General features: G+C 37.6%; 1 protein-coding gene across 17 annotated transcripts in view; it reads right to left on the bottom strand.

The window, feature by feature from the left end:
• The window catches only part of Rims2 (regulating synaptic membrane exocytosis 2), a 540571-nt gene that overhangs the window by 357035 nt on the left and 168575 nt on the right, over positions 1–14961 (bottom strand). For all 17 annotated transcript variants that reach the window (XM_052160864.1, XM_052160857.1, XM_052160861.1 and 14 more), the window contains one exon: positions 7646–7956. In XM_052160864.1, coding sequence (XP_052016824.1) covers positions 7646–7956 — 311 coding nt within the window. The remainder of the gene's footprint in view (positions 1–7645; positions 7957–14961) is intronic.

The following is a 14961-nucleotide window of genomic DNA, read 5'->3' as shown; positions in this document are numbered from 1 at the left end:
AGATATACCACATTTTTTGCATCCACTCTTCTGTTGAGGGATACCTGGGTTCTTTCCAGCATCTGGCAATTATAAATAGGGCTGCTATGAACATAGTAGAGCATGTATCCTTATTACATGGTGGGGAATCCTCTGGGTATATGCCCAGGAGTGGTATAGCAGGATCTTCTGGAAGTGAGGTGCCCAGTTTTCGGAGGAACCGCCAGACTGATTTCCAGAGTGGTTGTACCAATTTGCAACCCCACCAGCAGTGGAGGAGTGTTCCTCTTTCTCCACACCCTCTCCAACACCTGCTGTCTCCTGAATTTTTAATCTTAGCCATTCTGACTGGTGTAAGATGAAATCTTAGGGTTGTTTTGATTTGCATTTCCCTAATGACTAATGAAGTTGAGCATTTTTTAAGATGCTTCTCCGCCATCCGAAGTTCTTCAGGTGAGAATTCTTTGTTTAACTCTGTACCCCATTTTTTAATAGGGTTGTTCGGTTTTCTGGAGTCTAACTTCTTGAGTTCTTTATATATATTGGATATTAGCCCTCTATCTGATGTAGGATTGGTGAAGATCTTTTCCCAATTTGTTGGTTGCCGATCTGTCCTCTTCATGGTGTCCTTTGCCTTACAGAAACTCTGTAACCTTATGAGGTCCCATTTGTCAATTCTTGCTCTTAGAGCATACACTATTGGTGTTCTGTTCAGAAACTTTCTCCCTGTACCGATGTCCTCAAGGGTCTTCCCCAGTTTCTTTTCTATTAGCTTCAGAGTGTCTGGCTTTATGTGGAGGTCCTTGATCCATTTGGATTTGAGCTTAGTACAAGGAGACAAGGATGGATCAATTCGCATTCTTCTGCATGCTGACCTCCAGTTGAACCAGCACCATTTGTTGAAAAGGCTATCTTTTTTCCATTGGATGTTTTCAGCCTCTTTGTCGAGGATCAAGTGGCCATAGGTGTGTGGGTTCATTTCTGGATCTTCAGTCCTGTTCCATTGATCCTCCTGCCTGTCACTGTACCAATACCATGCAGTTTTTAACACTATTGCTCTGTAGTATTGCTTGAGGTCAGGGATACTGATTCCCCCAGATTTTCTTTTGTTGCTGAGAATAGTTTTAGCTATCCTGGGTTTTTTGTTGTTCCAGATGAATTTGATAATTGCTCTTTCTAACTCTGTGAAGAATTGAGTTGGGATTTTGTGTTGTAAATCTTCACTCTCATCTATACCTATAATCCTTGGGTTTGGTCTTCTCATTGTGGCCTGGATTTCCTGGATGTTTTGAGTTACAAGCTTTTTGCATTTTGCATTTTTTTTGACTGTTTTGTCAATGCTTTCTATGGTATCTTTGGCATCTGAGGTTCTTTCTTATATTATTTCTTATATTCTGTTGTTGATATTTGCATCTATGGCCCCTGATTTCTTCCCAAGGTTTTCTATCTCCAAAGTTGTCTCCCTTTGTGATTTCTTAGTTGTTTCCACTTCTGTTTTTAGATCCTGGATGGTATTGTTCAGTTCCTTCAATTGTTTGTTGTGTTTTCCTGTATTTCTTTAAGGGATTTTTTGTGTTTCCTCTTCAGAGGCTTCTACCTCTTGACCCATGTTCTCCTGTATTTCTTTAAGGGATTTTTGTGTTTCCTTTTTAAGGGCTTTTACCTGTTGACTCGTGTTCCTCTGTATTTCTTTACGTTATTTATGTCCTTCTTCAAATTCTCTAACAGCATCATGAGATATGATTTTAAATCCAGATCTTGCTTTTCTGGTATGTTGCGGTATCCAGGACTTGCTGTTGTGGGAGAACGTGGTTCAGATGGTCCCATGTTGCCTTGGTTTCTGTTAATAATGTTCTTGTATTTGCCTTTTGCCATCTGGTTATCTCTGGCGTTAGTTGGTCTTGTTGTTACTGGCTGGTGCTTGAACCTCCTGTGAGCCTGTAAGACTATTTCCACATCTCTGGATGACTGGGTTTCCCCTGGCACAGATTGCTGATGGGCTGCCCTACTCTTGGGTGCCATTCGAGCCCTTTTATGCCTCGCCACATGCAATGTTATACTTGGGTTGTCTCTGTGTACCTGGTGTTGCCTGTCTGGTCCATCCAGGAGCCAATATGGCAAAGGCTGCAGGGCACTACTTCCAAGTGCCAATCCCTCTGCAGGACAAATGTCCCCCGACAGTGATGGCAGAAAAATGACCCGCAGAGCTTCCCAGGCCTTGGGCGCAGGTAGAAAACTGGCAGGTTATGTCCTGGGCACCTTGGGCGCAGGTAGAAAACTGGCAGGTTATGTCCTGGGCAATGTTAAACTCAGGATCGAATATATTCAATAAAAAAATTAATTTAAAAAAAAGAATGAAAGGAGATAATGAAAGAAAGAAAAGAATGAAAGGGAGGAAGAAAGAAAGACAGAAAGAAAGAAAGAAAGAAAGAAAGAAAGAAAGAAAGAAAGAAAGAAAGAAAGAAAGAAAGAAAGAAAGAAAGAAAGAAAGAAAGAAAGAAAGAAAGAAAGAAAGAAAGAAATTATTCCTTTGGCCATCAGGTCTGACACTAGCAGATTGACTTAACTATGAAATGCACCCACATATTCCAGAGATGCCTGATAAATCTGGTCTCAGGGTGAGGTCAGATGCTACAAATCCAGAAGAAGTAACAAGCCTGCTTAGAAGTCTAGCAAAGATAGGCACAAAACCTACAGAACCTAAAGCGCCAGATTCTTCAATACATGAATGAGCTCAAATAACAACAACACCAAGAATACTTTAGTTGAGATCAGCTAACAGTCAAAACAAGACAAGAGATACTGAAAGCAAGTGAACTCTTGAATGCACTTCTAATAGCTGTCTTAAAGAGCTGTCTTCTCTTAACATCAATGGACTCAATTCCCCAATAAAAAGACATAGACTAACAGAATGGATACGTAAACAAGACCCTACATTTTGCTACATACAGGAAACACACCTCAGTCTCAAAGACAAATACTACCTTAGAGTAAAAGGCTGGAAGACAATTTTACAAGCAAATGGTCTCAGGCAACAAGCCAGAGAGCCACTCTAATATCAGATAAAATTGAGTTTCAACATAAAGTCATCAAAATAGACACGGAAGGACACTTCTTGCTGATCAAAGGAAAAATACACCCAGAAGAAGTCTTGATCCTGAACATCTATGCTCCAAATGCAAGGGTACCCTCATTCATAAAAAAAAACTTTACTAAAGTCAAAAGCACACATTGCACCTAACAGAATAATTGTGGGTGACTTCAACACTCCACTCGCCTCAATGGACCAATCAGGAAAACAGAAACTAAGCAGGGACACAGGTAAACTAATTGAAGCTTTGGAACAATTAGATTCAACAGATATGTATAGAACATTTCATCCTAAAGCAAAAGAATATACCTTTTTCTCAGCACCTCATGGTACCTTCTCCAAAATCAACCATATAATTGGTCACAAGACAGACCTCAACAAATATAAGAAGATCGAACTAATACCATGCCTCCTATCAGATTACTATGGAGTAAAAGTGGTCTTCAATAGCAACAAAAAAAAAAAACAGAAAGCCCACATACACATGGAAACTGAACAATACTCTACTCAATGATACCTTGGTCAAGGAAGAAATAAAGAAAGAAATTAAAGACTTTTTAGAATTTAATGAAAATGAAGAGACAACATACTCAAATCTATGGGACAGAATGAAAGCAGTGCTCAGAGGAAAACTCATAGCCCTGAGTTCCTCCAAAAAGAAAATGGAGAGAGCATACACTAGCAGCTTAATGGCACACCTGAAAGCCCAGGAACAAAAAGAAGCTAATTCACCCAGGAGGAGTAGAAGCCAGGAAATCATCAAACTCAGGGCTGAAATCAATCAAGTAGAAAAAAGAGAACCATACAAAGAATCTACAAATCCAGGAGCTGGTTCTTTGAGAAAATCAACAAAATAGATAAACCCTTAGCCAGACTAACCAAAGGGCACAATGACAGTATCCAGATTAACAAAATTAGAAATGAAAAGGGAGATATAACAGAAACTGAGGAAATTCAAAAAATCATCAGATCCTACTACAAAAGCCTATACTCAACACAACTGGAGAATCTGAATAAAATGGACAATTTCCTAGACAGACACCAAACACCAAAATTAAATCAGGATCAAATAGATCATCTAAACAGTCCCATAACCCCTAAAGAAATAAAAGTGGTCATAGAAAGTCTCCCAACCAAAAAAAGCACGGGACCAGATGGCTTTAGTGTAGAATTCTATCAGACATTCAAAGAAGACCTAACGCCAATAATTCTTCAAACTATTCCACAAAATAGAAAGAGAGGGAACACTACCCAACTCCTTCTACAAAGCCACAATTACGCTGATACCAAAACCACACAAAGATCCAACAAAGAAAGAAAACTTCAGGCCAATCTCCCTTATAAATATTGATGCAAAAATACTGAAGAAAATTCTTGCCAACCGAATCCAAGAACACATCAAAATGATCATCCACCATGATCAAGTAGGCTTCATCTCAGGAATGCAGGGATAGTTCAATATACAGAAATCCATCAATGCAATACATTACATAAACAAACTCAAAGAAAAATACCACATGTCATTTCATTAGATGCTGAAAAATCATTTGACAAAATTCAGCATCCTTTCATGCTAAAAGTCTTGAAAAGAAGAGGAATTCAAGGCCTATACCTAAACATAGTAAAAGTAATATACAGCAAACTAGTAGCCAACATCAAATAAAATGGAGAGAAACTTGAAGCAATCCCACTAAAATCAGGGACTAGACAAGGCTGCCCCTCTCTCCATATCTTTTCAATATAGTACTTGAAGTTCTAGCTAGAGCAATTAGACAACATAAGGTGGTCAAAGAGATACAAATTGGAAAGGATGAAGTCAAACTATCACTATTCTCAGATGATATGATAGTATGCTTAAGTGACCCAAAAAACTCCACCAGAGAACTCCTACAGCTGATAAACAACTTCAGCAAAGTGGCTGGTTATAAAATCAACTCAAGCAAATCAGTAACCTTCCTATACTCAAAGGATAAGCAGGCTGAGAAAGAAATTAGGGAAATGACACCTTTCACAATAGCCACAAACAATATAAAGTATCTTGGTGTGACTCTAACCAAACAAATAAAAGATCTGTATGAGAAGAACTTCAGGTCTCTGAAGAAGGAAATCAAAGAAGACCTTAGAAAATGGAAAAATCTTCCATGCTCGTGGATTGGCAGGATTAATATAGTTAAAATGGCCATCTTGCCAAAAGCAATCTACAGATTCAATGCAATCCCCATCAAAATCCCAACTCAGTTCTTCATAGAGTTAGAAAAAAGCAATTCTCAAATTCATCTGGAATAACAAAAAAACCCAGGATAGCTAAAACTATTCTCAGCAGTAAAAGAACTCGGGGAATCAGTATCCCCAACCTCAAGCAGTACTACAAAGCAATAGTGTTGAAAGCTGCATGGTATTGGAATTGCATGGTATTGGTACAGTGACAGGCAGGTGGATCAATGGAATAGAATTGAAGACCCAGAAATGAATCCACACACCTATGGTCACTTGATCTTTGACAAAGGAGCTGAAACCATCCAGTGGAAAAAAGATAGCCTTTTCAAAAATGGTGCTGGTTCAACTGGTGGCTAGTATGCAGAAGAATGCAAATCGATCCATTCTTATCTCCTTGCACTAAGCTCAAGTCCAAGTGGATCAAGAACCTCCACATAAAAACAGACACACTGAAACTAATATAAAAGAAACTGGGGACAACCCTTGAGAACATGGGCACAGGGGAAAAGTTCCTGAACAGAACACCAATAGCTTATGCTCTAAGGTCAAGAACTGACAAATGGGACCTGATAAAATTACAAAGTTTCTGTAAGGCAAAGGACATTGTCAAAAGGACAAAACGGCAACCAACAAACTGGGATAAGATCTTCACCAACCCTACATCTGACAGAGGGCTAATATCCAATATACATAAAGAACTCAAGAAGTTAGACTGCAGGGAACCAAATAACCCTATTTAAAAATGGGGTACAGAGCTAAACAAAGAATTTTCACCTGAAGAAATCTGGATGGCCTAGAAGCCCCTTAAGTAATGTTCAACATCATTAGTCATTAGGGAAATTCAAATCAAAACAACCCTGAGATTTCACCTCACACCAGTCAGAATGGCTAAGTTTAAAAACTCAGGAGACAGCAGATGTTGGGGAGGATGTGGAGAAAGAGGAACACTCCTCCACTGCTGGTGGGATTTAAGATGGTATAACCACTCTAGAAATCAGTCTGGTGGTTCCTCAGAAAACTGGGCATGACACTTCCAGAGGACCCGGCTATACCTCTCCTGGGCATATACCCAGAGGATTCCCCGGCATGCAATAAGGACACATGCTCCACTATGTTCATAGATGCCTTATTTATAATAGCTAGAAGCTGGAAAGAACCCAGATGTCCCTCAGTGGAGGAATGGATACAGAAAATGTGGTATATTTACACAATGGAATACTACTCAGCAATTAAAAACAATGAATTCATGAAATTTTTAGGCAAATGGTTGGAACTAGAAAATATCATCCTAAGTGAGGTAACCCAATCACAAAAGAATACACATGGAATGCAATCAGTGAAAAGTGGATATTAATTAGCCCAGAAGCTCTGAATACTGAAGACACAATTAACATATCAAATGATTCACATGAAGAGGGAAGGAGAGGGCCTGATCCTGGAAAGGCTTGATCCAGCATTATAGGGTTGTACCAGGACAAAGAAAAGGGAGGGGGTGATTGGAGAATGGGACATATGGGGAGGGGGGACCTGGAAAGGGGAAAGCATTTGGAATGTAAACATAGAATTTAGAAAATAAAATTAAAAAGTAAATAAAATAAATAAATTAAAAAATAAAAATTTTGTTCATCACAAGGTAAATAAGAATGGTATGGTGGCAAACGCCTGGACCTAGAAAGCTGAGTTTAAAGCCAGCCATGATTATACCGTAAACTCCAGGCCAGCTAGAGCTACATTATGAAACTCTGTACAAGATCCTATACATAATCAAATTATATTCATATAAATTTCAAAAGAAAATATTTATAATGCATATAGCTTTAAAAGGAATGCAAAACACTTTTACAACTTAACACAAAAGTGTAAAAAAAAATAAAGGTACATACTGTTCACCAAAGAAAATGTATAAATTCCTATGACACACAAGAAATAACCTGCCTTTACTCAAGAAAGACTACAGTAAAACCTGATACATCCAGTAAGGAGGCTGCAGTTTATAACAGCAGCAAAAGCTGTCCTATTTAAATTCATTTCTTCATTCTGGGAAATCAATTTTATAATCTTGCATATATCAAACACAAATACTTTAAACCAGTCATACCTCAAACCCTGAACATCATGAATATAACATTTAATCAACTCATTGATGGGTAAACATTTCATATTTTTTTTATTTCTGCTTGGAATGAGTGTTATGCGTGCTGGATTTGGGTCAGGAAGGTGGCTCAGCAGGAGGAGGCATATGCCACACAAGACTGATGACCCAAGTTCAATTTTCAGACCCACAAAACGGTACTTGTTGAGAAGTATAGACATAAACACAAAAACAAACTGTACCGAGAGATGACATAAGATATGTACCTGTCGGAAGGCATGTCACTGGCAATCTGGTGCTTCACGCCTGGTCCATGTTTAACAGAGTCCTGTCTTGTGAGCCCGTGAGCCCGACCTTTCTCAGCTGCAGGCACTGAGGAGTCACCTGAGGGTCCTTGGACCTGGGGCTGCTCATGGAGTTTGGCTTTCTTCTCCTGAGGGGCTTCCTCATTTCGAAGCCCTCGAAGAACCTTTTGATCGGGCTGTTGTAGTGTATTAGAGCCACTATTATAAAACCATGCTCCTGATTTAGTGAGGATTTCTTGTTGTTTTCGGCACAAATTACACACCCACATAACCTGCACAAAATAGAACAAAAAAGAAAGAAATTAGTCTCCCTACATAGAAAAAAAGGTAAACAAAAGAAGAGAAAGTTTAAGCCAACAAAAAATTACATGGTTGTACTTCTAAAGTTAAAATAAAATCAGGATTAATTGCTGCTATCAATTAAATAATTAATCCTTTGATTTTTAAAGGGTATTTATAATGAAATTACACTGACTGAAAAACCCACATCAAAATACTAGGGGTTTTTTTTTTTGGTTGTATTATCTTTATTTAGTTAGAAGCATGACATAGTAAACAGAAAATGAATTTGGGAGATAGTCAATTTTAAATGTATCTCTAAAAGAGTAAAGTCAAACCTTCAGCAAGGTAGTGAACCTTCAAATGGATAGAACACAGTTTCCTTTACAAACAAAGAGATAAAATGATAGCACTTATTTTCTTATATTGTTTTAAAAATAGAAATAATTCATAAAATACCTGCTATATAATATGTTTCTGGTAAATTAACTGTTAATATTAGGGTAAGACTGTCTACCACCAATTATATTATATTCTTTTTTAAAGAGTTTTATTTCTTTTAAGTAGCTTCTAATGACAAAAAACTAAGAACACTACTAATTTCTCTAAAACCTATTAATTGGTCATAATTTGTAATGATATATTTGATTCTTTTAATTTCATATCTATATTTGTTGTTATACTATTCATAATTGCAATATATCTACCTAGACATCCATCAAGTTATGAATAAATAAAGTATATGTGGAAAACATACACAATTGATTTTTATTCACCAATAAGAAATAATCATAATGTGCACAGGAAAACAAATGCAGCAGGAGATCACTATGTTGTCAAACAGGCCAGATACAGAAAGAAAAATATTATATATATTCTTTCACATGCTGACTCTATGTTTAGGGATGGAGAAAGGAGAGGAATAGACACTAATGCAGTGGAGAGGCATGAAAGACTAGGCAGGAGGAAGAAGGGGAAGAGTGAATATGGTACATGGTAGTTAGACAGACGGACGGATGGACGGACAGACAGATGGACGGATGATTGATAAATGATAGATAGATAGATAGATAGATAGACAGACAGATAGACAGAAAGGCAAGGTACTAAGGGGAGTTAGAGAGAACAGAGTAAACAGAGTAGAGAGAAATGTAGTAAAAGTACCTGATGCAACAAATGTACATCAATAAAAATATTTCCATAAAAATACAAGCTATGCTTTATTTTTATTAATTGAGCCATCTTCACTAGTAAATAATATTCAGTAATATTAGCTATCTTCTATCTGTGAGAAATTTCTTATAAATTTGGGTTATAAACTATGCACCATAGACAGCAATGCCCTTCTCCTCCCCTCTATTCAACCGCGATGATACCCATCCTGTGCTTCATTTATAACTGAAACGTAGTCTTCAGAATCCAATGATCTAAGGACATTATTGCTATGTGGCCAGAAAAACATTTTCCCATTTCAAAAATCTTCTTTTGGTTAATCAAAACATCCAAGGATAAATAAATAAGCTACATATTCATGAAATGCAAAGTAACCATATATTTAAAATGAGTACTGATCATATGCTTAGACTGAATCTCATACAAAGGTCATGTTTCTAGACTTTTTCATATTTAAATGACTTATAACAATATAGATAATTATAGTAAAAGAAAACCCTGATTCTGCATAGTGATTAATAACAAAGCAGAAATGAGCTCATAACTACCCATCACTGCATCCAACCTGGTATTTTTCAATGAGATAAGAATGTTTGTGTAATAGGGGAAGAGAAGGGGGCTTACGGGACTTTCGGGGAGTGGGGGGGGGCTAGAAAAGGGGAAATCATTTGAAATGTAAATAAATTATATCAAATAAAAAAAAAAAAAAAAAAAAGAATGTTTGTGTAAAATATCATTTAAATGATTTGCTTAATGTTCCACTGAAGCAGATTTTATTATTTGCATAATTTGTAAAGTTTGTTTATTATGATTATGATTCTTGTTCTATCATTGCATGAAAAATACATTCCTTTATTATGAACTAAATTTACTATTTTTGTTGGAAACAAAGGCTCTGTCTTCTACTAGCATAAGAACATATAACTCATAGATGACTAAGATCTAAATGCTTACTAGCTTGAAGTCATTTGAAGTAATCCTTAAGAAAACATAATAAGGCATGTGATACTATAAGTCCAATATATATGGTGCATCAATTCCCAAATAGGTTGCTCATCAATAATGGGAATATATGCCAATTTTATTTTTTAAATAAATAAGTATTTTTAACAAAAACTCTATAATCTCACTCAATTTTTAAAAACAAACTCCACAGTTCAAATTTTATTTTCTAATATTGCTATAAATATTAACATAAATATATCCAAATGCATCAATCGATTTAAAAATCAAATTACATACAAATGATAACCAAGATATGACCTGTGACAGATGAAGGAACCTGCAGACTTCTTTTAAGGTACTGGACTTTAAAAATAAATGAAAAGGCGACCACCATTTTCTCTCCAGTGACTATGCAGGCAGGTAGGGCCAGGAGCACAGGGAACACAGGAGAGGTAGAGCAGCTGGGACAGGGTCCTTCTAGGCACCACCTGCACCCAGGAGCTGGATCAATCCACAGCCATCTGTGCACCGATCCTGCCAGGGGAGAACAGGTCTCTAGGGAGTGCTTTGAATCTTGGATTTGGAGGTAAGACCATCATTTTCTCTCTGGTGACTGTGCAGGTGGGTACGACCAAGAGTGCCACGAACACAGGAGTGGCAGAGAAGCTGGGACAGGGTCCTTCCAAGCTCCATCTTAAGCCAGGAGCTGGGATGAGGCACAGCCATCTTTGGCAGGGGAGAGCTGGTCTCTCAGGGGTGCTGAGATAGGCTTCCAGGCCCACAGGAGGGTCAAACTCCAGCCAGAGACAGCAGGACCAACTAACACAAGAGATAACCAGATGGTGAAAGGCAAATGCAAGAACATTAGCAACACAAACCAAGGCAACATGGCACCATCAGAACCCAGGTCTCCCACAAAAGCAAGTCTTGAATATCCCAACCATTGGAAAAGCAAGATCTGGATTTAAAATCACATCTCATGATTCTAACAGAGGATGTCAAAAGGATATAACACCCTTAAAGAAATTCAGGAGAACATGGGTCAACAGGTAAAATCCCTTAAGGAAGAAAAACAAAACTCCCTTAAAGGAGAACATGGGTAAAGAGGTATAAGCCCTTAAAGAGGAAACCCAAAAATCCCTTAATGAGTTACAGGAAAACACAAACAAGTTAAGGAACTGAACAAAACCATCCAGGATATAAAAATGGAAGTAGAAACAATAAAAACATCACAAAGGGAGACAACTCTGGAGATAGAAAACCTTGGAAAGAAATCAGGAGTCATAGATGCAAACATCAACAACAGAATACAAGAGATAGAAGAAAGAATCTCAAATGCAAAAGATACCATAGAAAATATTAATTCAACAGTCAAAGAAAATGCAAAAGCAAAAAGCTCCTAACCCAAAACACACAGGACACAATGAGAAGACCAAACCTAAGGATTGTAGGTATAGAAGAGAGCACAGATTTCCAACTTAAAGGGCCAGTAAATACCTTCAACAAAATTATAGAAGAAAACTTCCCTAATCTAAAGAAAGACATACCTATGAACATACAAGAAACCTATAGAACTCCAAACAGACTGGACCAGAACAGAAATGCCTCCTGTCCCATAATAATCAAAACACCAAATGCACTATACAAAGAAAGAATATTAAAAGTACTAAAAGGAAAAGGCCAAGGTACATATAAAGGCAGGTCTATCAGAATTACACCAGACGTCTCACCAGAGACCAAGAAAGCCAGAAGATGCTAAGATCTTCATACAGACACTAAGAGAATACAAATGCCAGTCCAGACTATAATAACCAGCAAAACTCTCAATTACCATAGATGGACAAACCAAGATATTACATGAGAAAGCCAAATTTACACATTATCTTTCCACAAATCCAGTCCTACAAAGGATAATAGATGGAAATAATAAACATAATAATAGTATGACAATATTAATAAAAGTTATTGTATATTAATGATATTGATATAATATAATATATTGACAGAATATATTAATAATATATAATATATAACATAATTATATAACATTATAATGGGATGTTATATCAATATTATAATATTAATAAAGATAAAATAATAATAAAAAACAATAAACATAATAATAATAAATGCAAACACAAGGAGGGAAATTATACCCTAGAAAAGGCAAGAAAGTAATCGTCTTTCAACAAACTCAAAAGAAAATAACCACACAAACATAAAAATAACACAGAAAATAACAGGAAGCAACAATCACTATTCTTTACTATCTCTTAATATTGATGGACTCAATTCCCCAATAAAATGACAATATCAGAATGGATACATAAACAGTGTTCCTGCATACAGGAAATGCACCTCAGTGTCAAAGACAAACACTACCTCAAGTAAAAGGCTGAAAAACAATTTTCCAGGCAAACAGCCCCAGGAACAAGCTGGAGTAACCATTCTAATATCGGATAAAATCATCTTTCAACCAAAAGTCATCAAAAAAGATAAGGAAGGACACTCATATTCATCAAAGGAAAAATCTACCAAGAAGAACTCTCAATTCTGAATATCTATGTTCCAGATGCAAGGGTACCCACATTCATAAAAAACTTTACTAAAGCTCAAAGCACACATTGCATCTTACACAATAATTGTGGGTGACTTCAACACCCCATTCTCATCAATGAACAGATCAAGGAAACACAAACTAAACAAAGACACATTGAAACTAACAAAAGTTATGGACCAAAAGGATTTAACAGATATCCATAGAACATTTCATCCTAAATCAAAGGACTATACCTTCTTCTACCTCATGGTAGCCTTTCCAAAACTTACTACATAATTGGTCACAAAACAGACCTCAACAGATTTAAGAAGACCGAAATAATCCCATGCCTCCTATCAGATCACTATAGATTAAGGCTGGTTTTCAATAGCAACAAAACAACAGAAAGCCCACATACACATGGAAGCTGAACAGTCCTCGACTCAATGATACCTTGGTCAAGGAAGAAATAAGGAAAGAAATCAAAGACTTTTTAGAATTTAATGAAAATGAAGGTACAACATACCCCCAAACATATGGGACACAAAGAAAGCAGTGTTCAGAGGAAAACTCATAGCTCTGAGTGCCTCCAAAAAGAAACTGAAGAGAGCAGCTTAACACTACAGCTTAACACTAGCAGCTTAACACTACACCTGAAATCTCTAGAACAAAAAGAAGTAAATACACCCAAAAGTAGTAGCACATAGGCCATGGGGAAGATTTCCTAAACAGAACACCAATAACTTATGCTCTATGATAAAAAATTGACAAATGGGACCTCATAAAATTACAAAGTTTTTGTATGGCAAAGGACACTGTCAGTAGGACAAAATGGCAACCAACAAACTGGGGAAAGATCTTTAGCAACCCTATATCCAGCAGAGGGCTAATATCCAATATATACAAAGAACTCAAGAAGTTAGATTCCAGAGAGTCAAATAACCCTATTAAAAAATTGAGTACAGAGCTAAATAATTTTCAACTGAGGAAACTCAAATGACTGTGAAGCACCTAAAGAAATGTTCAACATCCTCAGTCATCAGGGAAATGCAAATCAATCATTCTGACACCAGTCAGAATGGCTAGGATCCAAAGCTCAGGTGACAGCAGGTGTTTGCGAGGATGTGGAGGAAAGAGGATCACTCCTCCACTGCTGGTGGGACTGCAAGCTGGTGCAACCACTCTGGAAATCAGCTTGTCAGTTCCTCAGAAAATTGGACATAGTACTGGGCATATACCCAGAAGATGCTCCAACATGTAATAAGAACACATGTTCCACTATGTTCATAGCAGCCTTATTTATAATAGCCAGAAGCTAGAAAGAATCCAGATCTTCCTCAACAAAGAAATGTATACAGAAAATGTGGTACATTTACAAAATGGAATACTTCTCAGCTATTGAAAACAATGAATTCATGAAATTTTTAGGCAAATGGATAGAACTAGAAAACATCCTGAGTGATGTAATCCAATCACAAAAGAACACACTGGGTATGCACTCACTGATAAGTGGATTAGCCCGAAGCTTGGAATACCCAAGATACAATTCACAGATCAATTGAAGCTCAAGGAGAAAGAAAACCAAAGATTGGATACTTTGGTCCTTCTTAGAAGGGGAAAATAAATAGCCATGGGAGGAGATACACACACAAAGTGTGGAGCAGAGGCTGAAGGACAGGCTATCCAGAGACTGCCCCACCTGGGGATCCATCCCATATACAGTTACCAAACTCAGACACTATGGTGGATGCCAACAAGTGCTTGCTAACAGGAGCCTGATATAGCTGTATCCTCAGAGGTTCAGACAAATACAGAGGTGGATGCTCTCAGCCAACCATTGGACTGAGCACAGGGTCCCCAATGGGGGAGCTAGAGAAAGGACCCAAGGAGCTGAAGAGGTTTGCAGGGCCACAGGAACAACAATATGAGCCACCCTGTACTCCTAGAGCTCCCAGGGACAAAACCATCAACCAAAGAGTGCACATGGAGTTACCCATGGCTCCAGACGAATAGACAGCAGAGGATGATGGCCTTGTTGGACATCCAAGGGAGGAGTGGCCCTTGGCCCTGAGAAAGCTCGATGCCGCAGCATATGGGAATGCCAGGACAGGGAAGCGGGAGTGGATGAGTTGGCGAGGGGGTAAGGGAGGGATGGGATAGGGTGTTTTCAGAGGGGAAACCAGAAAGGGGCTACCATTTGAAATGTAAATAAAGAAAATATATAATTAAATAAAAGATAAAGCTTTGACATCAAATAAATAAATAAATGAAAAACCAAACCAAACCAAGTCACTTGCCAGGCAAATTCTCTTTCACTAAGCTAAACTCTCCACACTAACAA

The sequence above is a fragment of the Apodemus sylvaticus genome, chromosome 17 (assembly GCF_947179515.1).
Source record: "Apodemus sylvaticus chromosome 17, mApoSyl1.1, whole genome shotgun sequence".
In the NCBI taxonomy this organism is placed as follows: Eukaryota; Metazoa; Chordata; class Mammalia; order Rodentia; family Muridae; genus Apodemus; species Apodemus sylvaticus.
The sequence above is the reverse complement of the archived record's forward strand: the minus strand, read 5'-3'. Positions and strand labels throughout refer to the sequence as shown.